Raw genomic sequence first — 12,498 nt, forward strand, 5'->3', positions numbered from 1 at the left:
TGAAACACAAACCAAATGTAAATAACTTGAGGAAATACATACAGTCAGGGTATTTATTTCTGAACAAAGGCTGTGGAACTGCTATTTCAACATCACTACATATTACATAGTAAAGGGTCCTGTATAAGCAAACTTTTGCCAGCTAACAAAGGTGCTGGACGACCATTCTGATGCATTTCCAAAGTAAAAAAAGCCTCCATTAAGTAATGTCAGGAGGATTGGTTAGTGCGGCAGCTAGAATTCTCACTTCACACCCCGTGGGTCAACATTCGAATCCCAGTGGTGGCAGAGATTTTTCAGTTATTGCCTGATTCTTGTTGAAGTGCTTTTGGAAGGGCACCTCAACTACGTCACTCTGCCCATCGGATTGGACATTAAACCGTGGTCCCCTTGATGCCTTCATTAACACATTCAATGCAGGCCCGATTTTCATGAAAGTCATCAGAATCGGTTGTTAAAATAAGAAAGAAAAACAGAGAGAGGTTTTCGTGCCATAACTTCCGTTCAAATACTGCTAATTACAATTGGCGCACGCAGGTCAAAAGAGGGAAGCTTGCTGAAGGCCATACACTCGATTGGAAGACTCAGAAGTGGATATTAGTCACGTACAGAGGCAGAGAAAGGCCCCGTCCAACCGGCTGAGCATGTCAATTGACGTGCTCCTTTTCTCGGCTTGGATGGGGCCACGTAAATTGACGTGCTCCGAGCTGAATGTGTTAAGACCAGGCTGATGCCAATGCTTGGTATCTCACCATCCTTCCCCTGACTCTTCCCTCATGATGCTACCAGCCTCAGTTGCTAGATGATTCCTCCAAATGTTATATCAAGTAAACATAACTGGCACATATGTTCAGCGAGTCAGGACCCAAGGGGGGCCCTCTGAGGGTTACAAGTTACAACACACCGGGGGCGGGACCCAGTAATACAACTGATACGCCCACGCTCCCAAGGAGAGGAGTGGAAGGGAAGGAAAAAGGATGGAAGCGCCACCACGACAGGAGCCCAACGATGCCTCCGGGATAGGGATAGAAGACACGACACGACACGATAGAAGATAGACACGAAAACCTTTGCCGCTATGGAAGCGACCAGGGCCCATCACTAGCGAAACCATGATTTAATGTTTCTACAGAAAGGAAAAAAAATTTCCTATGAGGAAGGAAATTTCTACAATTTTCTGTAGATTGGCACATATGTACAGTGGGCCTCAAATATAAATTTCAACCACTCAGATCTAGGTTGAAGCGCTTTGAATTTGTATTAGAGCTTCTATTAAGTTTTCAATGCTTTTGAAAGCTGATGTGGCAAAAAGAGCATCGAGTGAATTGAAAGGTAGAAGTTATTGAGGAAAGTTATGAATAGAAAGACAGGGTTTATTTCACTCAGTTACCCCTTTCTTACCGGCACATACAACCCAGCTGTAAGTCATTATAAGTCATTGAGATAAGGTGAAATGAGGAAATTAGGAAGGCACTTATCAAGTAAGCTTGTTATGGGTTTTTTACAGCCAGGCCGACAAACATCCAGAGTAATGACAAAATGGAAATTAATTAAAATAGAAATGGAAAATGGAAATGGAAAATATAATTTAATTAAAATAGAAATTTTGTAATATAAAATGAGCCTTTGACACACCTTATAAAATTTTAAAAAGTGTTATGGTTCCATTATCTATATTGTGAATGTTTTCCTTGATACTGCATTGAAATCTAAAAAAACTCTGAAATACCCTTTCCGAATAACCCTTACCATAAAGCATCGAGTTCTCTTTTACCTCTATTTCATTTATTTTTTACTTATATTTATGCTGAGTACATATGCTGTAAATAAATCAAACGATGATCAACGTAGAATTTTATCATACCAAAAAAACATTTGTTCAAGTAATCTGATTATTTATTAATAACACCTTTCATATACGCAAGACAATAGATGCCACCGTTGTGGGGGTCACATAAGATCGGGGCCCTTGGCGATCACCGACCAGCCGACCTGGCCAGACCACCACTGTATGCATGCTGGTTGAACTCTTGGCTCCATAATTGCTTATTAGGGTCTTTAATACAGGGTATGAACTAATTTTGTATTACTTACCAACATACATTTGCCATCCAGTGTTAGCAAAGAGGTAGAAAGTGCTGGAAAGTAGGTGGCTGGTACAGGACATTGCACCAATGATAGGGTCTGCCATTTTCAAATAATAATTAAAAAATCCCATCGCGATGAATGAACCTGAATAATCAAAATGAAAACAAATTATTAGTCATGAACTTTTAGTTCATGGTATACTTACATAATTAGGAGAAAGACTAAGGTGAATGATTAATCCAGAGAATTTCATGAATTTGTAGCATAAAACATACTAGATGAATGAAGATGAATATAAATAAGCTATCAAAAACAATGAAAATTGAAGAAGTTTGTGTGGAGATTACAATCTTTTATCACACTATTCTTAAGATGCTCAAGAGGGATTGTGACTAATTTCACATCTACCATCCACAATATCCTGACCCATGGTAGCATGAAACAACAAGTACAGACATATATCATTCTCCACAATCACTAAACTGTTTCTCAACCGCAGCATTTTTCAATGAGTGCCAAAATAACTAGGGCTGTAGCTCGAAAAATGTTTTCGGCATGGATTCACTAGAGAGGGAGTAGGTACCTTTCGGACAAGGTTCATTTGGATACGGTATTCTAATGATAGTGTTTTAGCCAATGGGAGGGTCCGGGGGGTCCAGACCCCCCCTGAAATATGAAAACACAATTATTTTCCTTCATAAAAAAATATTGAACAATCATGAATTTACAAAATATGTCTTCAAAAAATAAGTATTTTTGATTATGAAAAATGTTAAAATTAGTTTAAAACCCTCTACGTAGTACTCTATTTTTCAAAAATATTCCCCCCTGGTTTTGGACCCTCTCCCCGAACCAAATTCCTGGCTATGCCACTGATTCTCCCAAAAACTTATAAAAAATGAAATAGAAGAATCTTTAGAGGCTCCCTTAGGGAGCTCCCTAAGGGAGCCTCCTCCCCCTAACTTCTTTCTACCGTATGACCAAGTTCTTTCCCCTTCCCTCATCTCCATTGACCAATCCATTCAACCTAGTGACCTTCCTCCCTCCCCCTCCAAGCCTGGTATAAAATGATGTGATGTAGAGTTCACCTGATGATGACGTCTAACGTTGAAACTATGGTCGTGTAAATGTGTGAATAAATATGAATGTGAAAGCACAAAGATTCTTCTTTTTCATTTTTCATAATGAATCGCTTTCACACAGTTAAGTCTCAAACCATCAATTTTCCCAAATATTTCTTGGGGTTTGGGGTGGTAGCAGTGGCGTAAACCCCCCCCAGAGCTCAGAGAAATTTTTAAGTTAAATCCATTTTACTAAATTGGATTGATATTACTAATAGAATAGTGAAAGGATTAATAAGATATCCCTCAGAAAGCCATAAAAAAACACCATTTTGAACCATTTATCCTTAAAGTCGGCAATTTATTAATCTCGCACATGCCGCTTATCCTAGTGGGTATTCCATACCCCACACGCCCCGGTATTAGTAGCGCCTAAGCCCCCCCCAGCCTTAATTCCTGGCTGCGCCCCTGGGTGGTAGGGCTACTATTGGACTGTAGCCAGGAACAATATTTAGGGAATATCTTTCAAAGGGAGTACATTTTAGCTGGGACATTTGGATGGGGTACTCTTCGTGTAATACCTCCCAAACATTATGGGGGGCTTGAACCCTCAGCGGGCTCTCCCTGATTGGTATGGCCTTGGACCAAACTACCAAAAAATAATTCAATCCACAGTGGCGCCGACTCCATGGGGCCTCAGGGTGCCAGAGCCCCTCAAAAATTCTTTATAGGTGTGAGGAAAAAATGTGTCAGGCTTGTCGATTTTCTCTGGAGTGTCCAGATATTGAGATTCGAGTTATCAGGGTTCTGATGTTGATCATATGACTCTTCTAAAATGCTTAAAAAACTTAAAACTCACTACTTATAAAATTTCCCGGGGCAAGATCCCCGGTTTGGGCCCCCCAAATATTTTTTGTAAGTCAATCCACACCAATTTGACTCAATTCACAGAAATATTTCCAATACATCCTAATGTCAACTGTACGAGCTAACATTATCATGTGAAACAAAAAAATGAATGCAACAAAGTATTAGCAAAGCCATGCATCTTAAATGATCTCTAAGTGAGATAAGAGTTAAAAAATGTGGTTGTATGCATAAGACACTGCATTGTTACATTTATTATTAGTGTAAATAATGCTGGCCTTACCCATGTTATTTAATGCCAATTTATTTCTCGTTCTATAATTGAAGGTAGAAAAGCCTGATGCTAGATAAAGGCACTGGTCTAATTGGATGAATCTTATCAATAAATGCCTTGATATAGAAAATTTAACTGCCTTTCTATTTACTTGTCATAATATGTAATTACAGGCACAATTTTCTTCAGTTTCAATTAAAAATAAAATCCTACCCTCACATATATTTATAAAAAATGATATAATTGTTCCATTAATTTCCTAGAAATAATCATTCATATCAAATACATTCTACATATTTTCTACCAAGCTACCTAATTTTATTTGGTTTCATTCAAAAGATGAGTAAAATTGCACTGACATCCTAACATAAAAATTAGTATCCTTGGAAACTATTTATTTTGATATGCAGAGGAAAACATGGACAGCATTAGAGATCACATTCTTATCGTTGAAATATATGAAAAAGAGAACAAATTAATTAAAATCAATACTATTTTCAAGCCCAATATTGGCTCAAAATGTACCACATAATTCTGTTTGATCCATGTTCTTTTCTTTACTGCATGCTAATTTTAACTACTGACTATTGCAGATCAGAGTCTGGCAAGAAAATTTTATGCAAGGCATGATGTTGATCAACAAGTTGAAATCGATGAAGATCTTGTGAAGCAAATAAAAAAGAAATCACTTCTAGGACCAAAGGACAGACTTGATTGGCCTGAGACTGAAAGCCATGAAATTGGTTGGTACTACAATGAGCAGCTTGTTCCCCCAGAGAGCATTGCATGTAAATTTTCTCATCACAGACATGAATCACCCATGACAAAATTTGGCTGTGACATTTTCAAAAAGAAATAGACTTATAGAAGTTTGTACTATAAATTCTTCTCAAGCGTAGGTTATAAGCCATCTAAGTATGTATTTGATAAAAAAATAGAGGTAATAAACTTATAACCGATACAGAACCTTACTCTGTACATTCCATGAAACTTCTTAATTATACATTGCATTAAGACGCAATCATTTTGGCTATTTAAAAGAAATGTATTGTTTCATCAAAAAATCTTTCATACGCAATAAGGATACGGATGCCTTGATATTATACTGACCAAAAATGCTTCGGTGTTTAAAATATTAATTTTTTTCTTCAGATGAGAAGTCATTCAATGAATCCATTCCATCATGACCGAGGTACACCAAAAAGATTACAAGGGAAGCAGCAAATTTTAAGATATATTATAGGCACTAAAATAACAAGGATTTTAGCAAAGAGTTCCCAAAATCACATAGGTTATCAGTGGCAGATGTGGATTCAGGCCCCAGGATTAAACTAATGAAGGCAGATTGAAATGGTTTATAAAAAATGGAGGGGCTAGGAGGTGGATTGTGGAGACTCTTAAGGTGGTATAAATGGTTTCTTGGCAGCCAATCCGGCATTAGGAGTGCTCTTTTATGTAAGATGCACTTTCCCAGCAAACAACATGTAAAAACTCTTCTCGGGATCTACTCAGAGCGCCGACTTTTCGGGTACCGACTTGCTACCCATGCTCACAGCTAATGACAGAAAATTTGAAGAAACCGTTGAAGCTCAGCATTAGGAATGGCCGGATTGGTTGAGTCCTGATTGTTGTCGCAGAGGACTGTGGACCAGCGTAGACTTAGCTCTGGCAAGCATAACTCTTTTAAGAGTTCTATTCCAAGTGCTGCTGATCGAATATCCAGTGTCTCTGTTGACATTTTTAGTCTCAAGCCTTATTTCAATAGCCTTTTTAGTTAAACGATCCCAAAATTGATGTGATCGCCATAAAATATAATACTTAATATATAATCATATAATTTTACCAGTGCAGTATCCTAAGAAGAGTTTTTAAGTGCTCTTTTAGTTTTTTAGTACCTACTTTCAACATGAGTTTCTGGGCTTTGCTAATTGAGGAGCACATGCGCAATTGAAATTTATGTTTTCTAATAAAATTTCCATTGCTTCCCTGACAAAATTTTCCCTTATCTAAACTTAATTTTCATTTTACTATTTTTCTACCCTATAATCTTGAGGATTGTGCCGGAGTCTTGGCATTGCTGAATCTGATAGTGTGGCTATGATTGTGAGCTAGTATGTACTATCACTTGTTGCAGCGGATTGGCTGCCATGAATCCATGCTACTATATCTACTAATCACATGGCACTGGACCTCCTGGTATATGAGGCAATCATAACCCTCAGTTTTCATCTCCCCTAATGATGATGCCCACATCAGCATCAAAATTTGGCCACTGATAATTTGAAGCAGAGAACCCAAGGAGAAATCCTCAATGCAAAGAGGGATTTCCATGACTTTTAGAAATCATTTCTCATCATGGAGGACCCTTAAAAATGCTAATTTATGCTGCACATACCGAATGGGTATTACCCATTTAATTTTAATTAAAAAAATAAATTCAATTTTAATTTTAATAGTTGTTGTGAAAATGAAATTCTCTCATGATGCCTGATTGTTGAACCATCATTTCTTTCATTGCTTTTGCTGTGAAAGACCTGGGCCTACAGAAATAATGGGAGTTACAAGAACAAAGAATGTTTTTCATGTGAATTTCAGTTCACTAAGTTATATTGCAGAGTGAAATGATCCTCTCACTGCAAATTAGCTGTCACAAATCTATATTAGGTAGAAAATCATTTTCAATATTTCTTTTGAACAAAATTTTTTTTTCTAAGATAATCCTCACTTGGGGTAAGACAAAATTTCATGAGTACCTCAGCTCCAACTCACTTGAATAAAATGATTTTTCTTTACCTATTACCTCCATCACCATTAAAAACATGCCGTAGAGGCCATATTCCACTTCATCCCATTGGAAACGATATCTTGTGTACAGGAACAGCACAGACTGCCTACCTGGAATGAGAAAATGGTAGTAATATATGCACATAGTCTCCAATTAAGCTACAACAAACAAAAAATGAATATGATTTCCCATAAATATGTATTCAAGGATAACTTATGAAATGTCGGGAAAATTACCCTGGTGCATCTCATACGGTATACACCTGTTTATCTAATGTACATATTAAGCTTGACATATTGGAAGTAGGTAACTAAGAAACAATATCAAATGAGAACAAATTTTCTATCCCATTGAAGCTGAGTTATTATCATCCTTGTATGGGTTAAACTTGTGGGAGGCAGGCGGATGACCCTTGGTGCCGGTAACGGAACCCTAGAGATTTGGCACCCTTATTTGATAGTAGCGTGAGGGGGTGGTGTAGCATTCAAATCAGTGCGCGCTACCCCCTAAAGGCAGCACCCCCCCTAATGTATCCTGCAGTTGAATCAAAATTGAAATAAGACGGTGAGCGGAGGACGCTTAACAGTAAACAATAGAAAAAACTATTTCCGCATACCGGGCGTGGGATAAGCTTATACTCAACACTCCATAGCATTGATCATTATGTGTGTCCGTACGGGTATAGACCAAAAACGTCGTAAGATCGCATAACCCAGCAAAACGGCTTGCACGGAGAGGGTTTAATAGGCGAGTGTAGAATCCTTTGAGTTATGTTTTCCCTTGGTTCGTGTCAAGAGGAGTGCTTATCCGGCAGGATGACCAACCACAGATGCTGAATGATGTGTGATGCTGAATGATGAGCAACAAACAGTAATGAGAAGACGACCCCAAAGACTCGTCGGAAACAACCAGGAGTAGTACTACGGGGTTTGTGAGCATGACATGCGGAGGGCCGGATTTACCCAAAGTTACGCTAAAGGCACCTCTCCACTGAGCGCCCCACCTCACTTGAGCCCCCCCTCTCCCTAATTTTTATGATAAGGCATAGCCACTCGCATCAGGTAAGGTTCGGAAGAAAGGAATAAACAGATATATGGCTGACAGTATAAGTTTATGCTTGAATTTTTACGCAGACAAAACCTAGACAATTCAATTAAAGAAAAACAGCTTGGAGTACAACTACATGAAACAGTTTAACTTTTATGCAACTAAAACACTTTATGAATATCCTTTTCAAAAATAATGTCTAGCCTTAATTCATACAACAAAAAATAAGAGTAACTTTAAAAATAAAAACATTACGTACTGCTGTCATTGAGTGAACTGCCGCCCTTGAAGGCGCCCTTTGGACTGCGACGCCCCTAGGCACGTGCTTATTTTGCCTTACGGTAAATCCGGCCCTGGACATGCACCTATGTGCGATACTAACTTTGGTCGCAATTATTTTGTAAGCCGTATGGAAACGCTCAGCGGACAGACAAACAGACATCTTCTTTTATATTGTAAGGTAGATGACTGGGCGTCACTTGTGAGTATAAGTGTGATCAGAACCTTTCCAAAGGATGAGAAAATCGAGAACAAAAATGATTTCAATAGTCCTTACCGCTGGACGCTCCGTAGGAAAGGATAAGACAGAACAGCATCAGGAAAATCAGACGCCTGCTGTTATTTGGCCTTTGTCGGAACGTGACTTTCAGTGGTCCCAGAACCTCTCTCGGATCTATACAATTATCTAGGGAGGAAAAGAAGTATGAGTCTCGGCTTGCGGGCGTTCCTCCGTGTTGAGTTGTCTCCTGGAAGTCCCGGAAGCCGAGACTCGTATGAAGAAACGCCGCGGAAACCTCAGATCAAACGAGGAAAAGAAGTCTTTTCAGGCAATTTTTAGTTTTATATCCAAATTAGCAATCACGAGCATAACAGTAAAGGCCGTTTTACACGGTACACGGAATTGCGCAATCTGACGTACGTGCGAAGGCGCAATCAAAATTGCGTCGTGTGAAGCGGTGAATTGCTAGAACACATACGAGAATGCGTAGATGCGAGACGGCAAAATAGCCCCTGTTCTAATTTCGTTCATGCATTCGCGTAATTCCACGCCATTTTAGAAATAAATGCAGCTCTAACCTGCGCAATTCCGTGCCCTGTGTGAAACGGCCTTTAGAAAAATGAGGCATACAAACTATTATGAGAGTTATCGATACAATCCTTACAAACGGACTTCTAAAATTTTCTTAGGAAGTAGTAGAATTAATTCAAAACTCAAATTTACAATTTTATATCCACAATAATTATCGCGAAAGCAATAAAAAATAAAAATAAGGAATATATCTAATGCTCTAAGGAATTTATATAATCTATGATATAGCATCTATTCAATTATCTAACAAAGTAAAGAACATATTCAAATTCAAATTTAAATTTAGATCCAAAATAACACTGACGAAAACAATAATAGCAGTAATAAATGAAAAAATTTTACTCTTACCAAATGAATAAATGCAATCGCATCTACAGCACTACATAAGGGGAAAAGGAATTCATTCAAATTTCCAATTATAGACCAAATAAAAAATACCATGAAAACTTATAAATAATAAAAATTGAGGAATCATACGACAATATTTGTACTTGATGGCAGACGCTTTCACAGGATTCTCTTTTACTTTCTTCTCTTTCACAAGGCACATCGTGAGGGCAATAGCTAACAGTTCCAAAGCGGCAGCCGTCCCGAAAACCCCTGAAAAGAGAAAACGGGTATATAATAAGCACCAGGGGTAGTCTAGCCAGTTCGGCTGGTGGGCGATCGCCGAGGGCCCCGAGCCTAAGGGACCCCCACAACGCTCGCGTCTATCGTGAAGTGTATCTGGATGAAACGTGTTACAAAAAGAATAAGAATCCTTGAACCAATGTTTTCTTTTATTATAAAGTTCTACTTTTTCATTAGTAGCTTTATTTACAACATATTAAGTGAGAAAATACCATGTACAAAATAACTAAAATAAAGGTATTAGAAGATTATAGAGAATCTGACGCTTATTAAAGGGCTATTCGAAAAGATCATTTATAGATTTTTAGATTACAGTGAAATTACATGGAAGAAATTCACTAAATACTTAATAGAACCACGACACATTATTACAGTTTATAAGCTGTGAAATAGTATTTTTCATAACTTTTGTCTAGTATTTTAGAGCTAGAATAGCTTCAAAATCCATTTCCGGGCATGTAATATTCTAAAACTTTGCCCGGGGCGGGGGCATAATAAGTCCCAGCCGAGGGCCCCCAATCACACCAGACCGCCCCTGATAAGCACCACTGGATTGTACAATCAGATCGAGAGGAACCGCAACGAAATGAGGTGCGCCTGAAATTCAACCAATTCACCCAAAAACTGGCCAGCAAAGGCCGCGGAATGCCGGCTAATATACTGTGTTAATAATAACACTGATAATAGCCTAGTGCTCAGCAGATGGCAGCACCTGCATAAGGATGACCCAATTGATGCTCCCTTCAGGTAGGCTGCCCAGAATCTGGCTGCCCAAATACATGGTGCCTAATGGCTAACCAGTTGGGACACGGCTTTTCCCTTTTTACAGAGCATTTGGAAACAGGGCAAACTCGCGGATAATCGTAGCGCTTGGCTCAAAGTTTCTGCAGTTAAAAAATGGTGCGTTTTCGACTTAAACATCATCAGTAATTTTTGTTCCTACTGGCATCAGCTATCCTGGGCTATAATTTCGTGACATAATTTTTTCTCTACCTTGCATGTATATAAACCTGTCTTTTCCGTGTTTTCCCATGTTTTTCATTGTACCTCCAGATGTCTTGACAGCCGAAACCGTTCGTTGTGTGTTAAATAAACTATGAAGTCGCAAAGTCCCTTCATTGCTATTCCACAGTTTACTATTTAGCTGTGGCGGATCTATGTGGAGGCGAATGGGGCTATTGGGTCGATACATACACTCGATAAAATCGAAATTTTTGGAGGTTGCCACTTTACACAAAAATATTTAGTTCTGTATTCAACGCTGTTCGGCGAGATGTTGTGGAACATATCGCAATGACAAATGAAAAAACTTCGAGTATGTCCACAGTTTTCATTAGCGTCCGACGCGTTTCAGCGAATCTGTACGTACGCTAATAAAATATGTGGACATGCACTAAGTTTTTTTCATTTATCATATTTAGCTGTATTTTCGGGTAAATTTACTTACTACAATGAAACCTCGGTTAGCGAACGCCTCTGATAACGAACAATTCGGATAACGACCAAAAATTTCGATAAAAATTTGCCTCGGATAGCGAACAGATGTGTAGCGGCCATGTTTGTGTTCGGTGCTGTACGATCCCAAATGGGTACAAATTAATACCTCCATCCACTCACGCCATCACATGGCAGTAAAAACGGTTAGTTTTCCTATGTTTCCATACAAATTAGTTTCAAACTTGGGAATATTCGTATCTTTTTTGTCAAAGAATTAGCCTAAAGCATCTGTTTTGGAGCTTTGAAAATCTCAAATTTCCAAATCTCCCTTTGACTGGGAGGGATTCCCCAGAATCCCAGTTTGCCTTTCCCCCACTTGGTCCAATCCTTTATCCGCAGCGAGGGGGGTTTTGGGGGATAAACCCCCCCCCCCCCAGGGCTCAGAGAAATTTTAAATGTTAATCCATTTTACTTAATTGGATTAATAATAATCATAGAATAGTGTAAAGATTGATAAAATATCCCTCAGAGTGCCGTAAAACTCACCATTTTGAACCATTTATCTATAAAAAATTCTGGGAGTGGGCTCCCGAACCTCCCGCTTACTCTGGCGGGTATGTAATACCCCCGGACTCCCCGGTATCAGTTGTGCCTAAAACCCCCCCTAAACTTAATTCCTAGCTGCGCCCCTGTGATCCACCACTAGTGTTTAGGAGCCGTGACATTGATAACGTGTCGCCCAGGATTATTTTTCCCTGTGCCCATTCATGTGAACCTCCGGACCGATTCTCTTGTTGAGTGGTAAGGTGCGTCTTTGTCTCCGTCTGCTTACCCGAGAACCCGAGCGATTTGAAGAGGAATCCCGAGATGACAAATCCGACGACGGTCCCCACGCACCAGAATCCGTTGGCGAGCCCCAGTCGGAAGGTGTGGCGCTTGGGGGGCGCCTGGCATGCCACGTGAGCGTAGGCGGCCGCGTCGAAGGCCGTGGTGGACCCCGTTAGGGCCACTGGAAGGGCCATTGTGAGAGCGGCAAGCGTCGAAGGCCGAACAACTGTGTGCGGCAGAGACCTTGAAGGGAAAAAAAGGACGGATTATTTTCAACTAGCGGGCCACCCGTCGTTGCTCGGGAAGGATAGTAATCAGAGAAAAGGGACACTTGAAACTTGGAATTCATGGTCACATGCAGGGGCGCAGCAAGGAACTTAGGCTGAGGGGT

The 12,498-nt window shown here is 39.5% G+C and overlaps 1 protein-coding gene and 1 long non-coding RNA gene across 2 annotated transcripts in view; one reads left to right on the forward strand and one right to left on the reverse strand.

Moving 5' to 3' along the window:
• LOC124169619 overlaps positions 1-12,498 on the reverse strand; it is a 31,710-nt gene that overhangs the window by 5,906 nt on the left and 13,306 nt on the right. Inside the window, exons 5-9 of the mRNA XM_046548264.1 lie at positions 12,112-12,350; positions 9,690-9,812; positions 8,679-8,807; positions 7,084-7,185; positions 2,095-2,232 (exon numbers count right to left, since the gene is read on the reverse strand). Coding sequence (XP_046404220.1) covers positions 2,095-2,232; positions 7,084-7,185; positions 8,679-8,807; positions 9,690-9,812; positions 12,112-12,350 — 731 coding nt within the window. The remainder of the gene's footprint in view (positions 1-2,094; positions 2,233-7,083; positions 7,186-8,678; positions 8,808-9,689; positions 9,813-12,111; positions 12,351-12,498) is intronic.
• On the forward strand, positions 4,325-5,212 carry LOC124169620. Its single transcript, XR_006867178.1, has 2 exons — positions 4,325-4,811; positions 4,884-5,212. It is a non-coding gene; the product is annotated as an uncharacterized LOC124169620 (long non-coding RNA).

Source organism: Ischnura elegans, chromosome 12 (genome assembly GCF_921293095.1).
Source record: "Ischnura elegans chromosome 12, ioIscEleg1.1, whole genome shotgun sequence".
Taxonomy (NCBI): domain Eukaryota; kingdom Metazoa; phylum Arthropoda; class Insecta; order Odonata; family Coenagrionidae; genus Ischnura; species Ischnura elegans.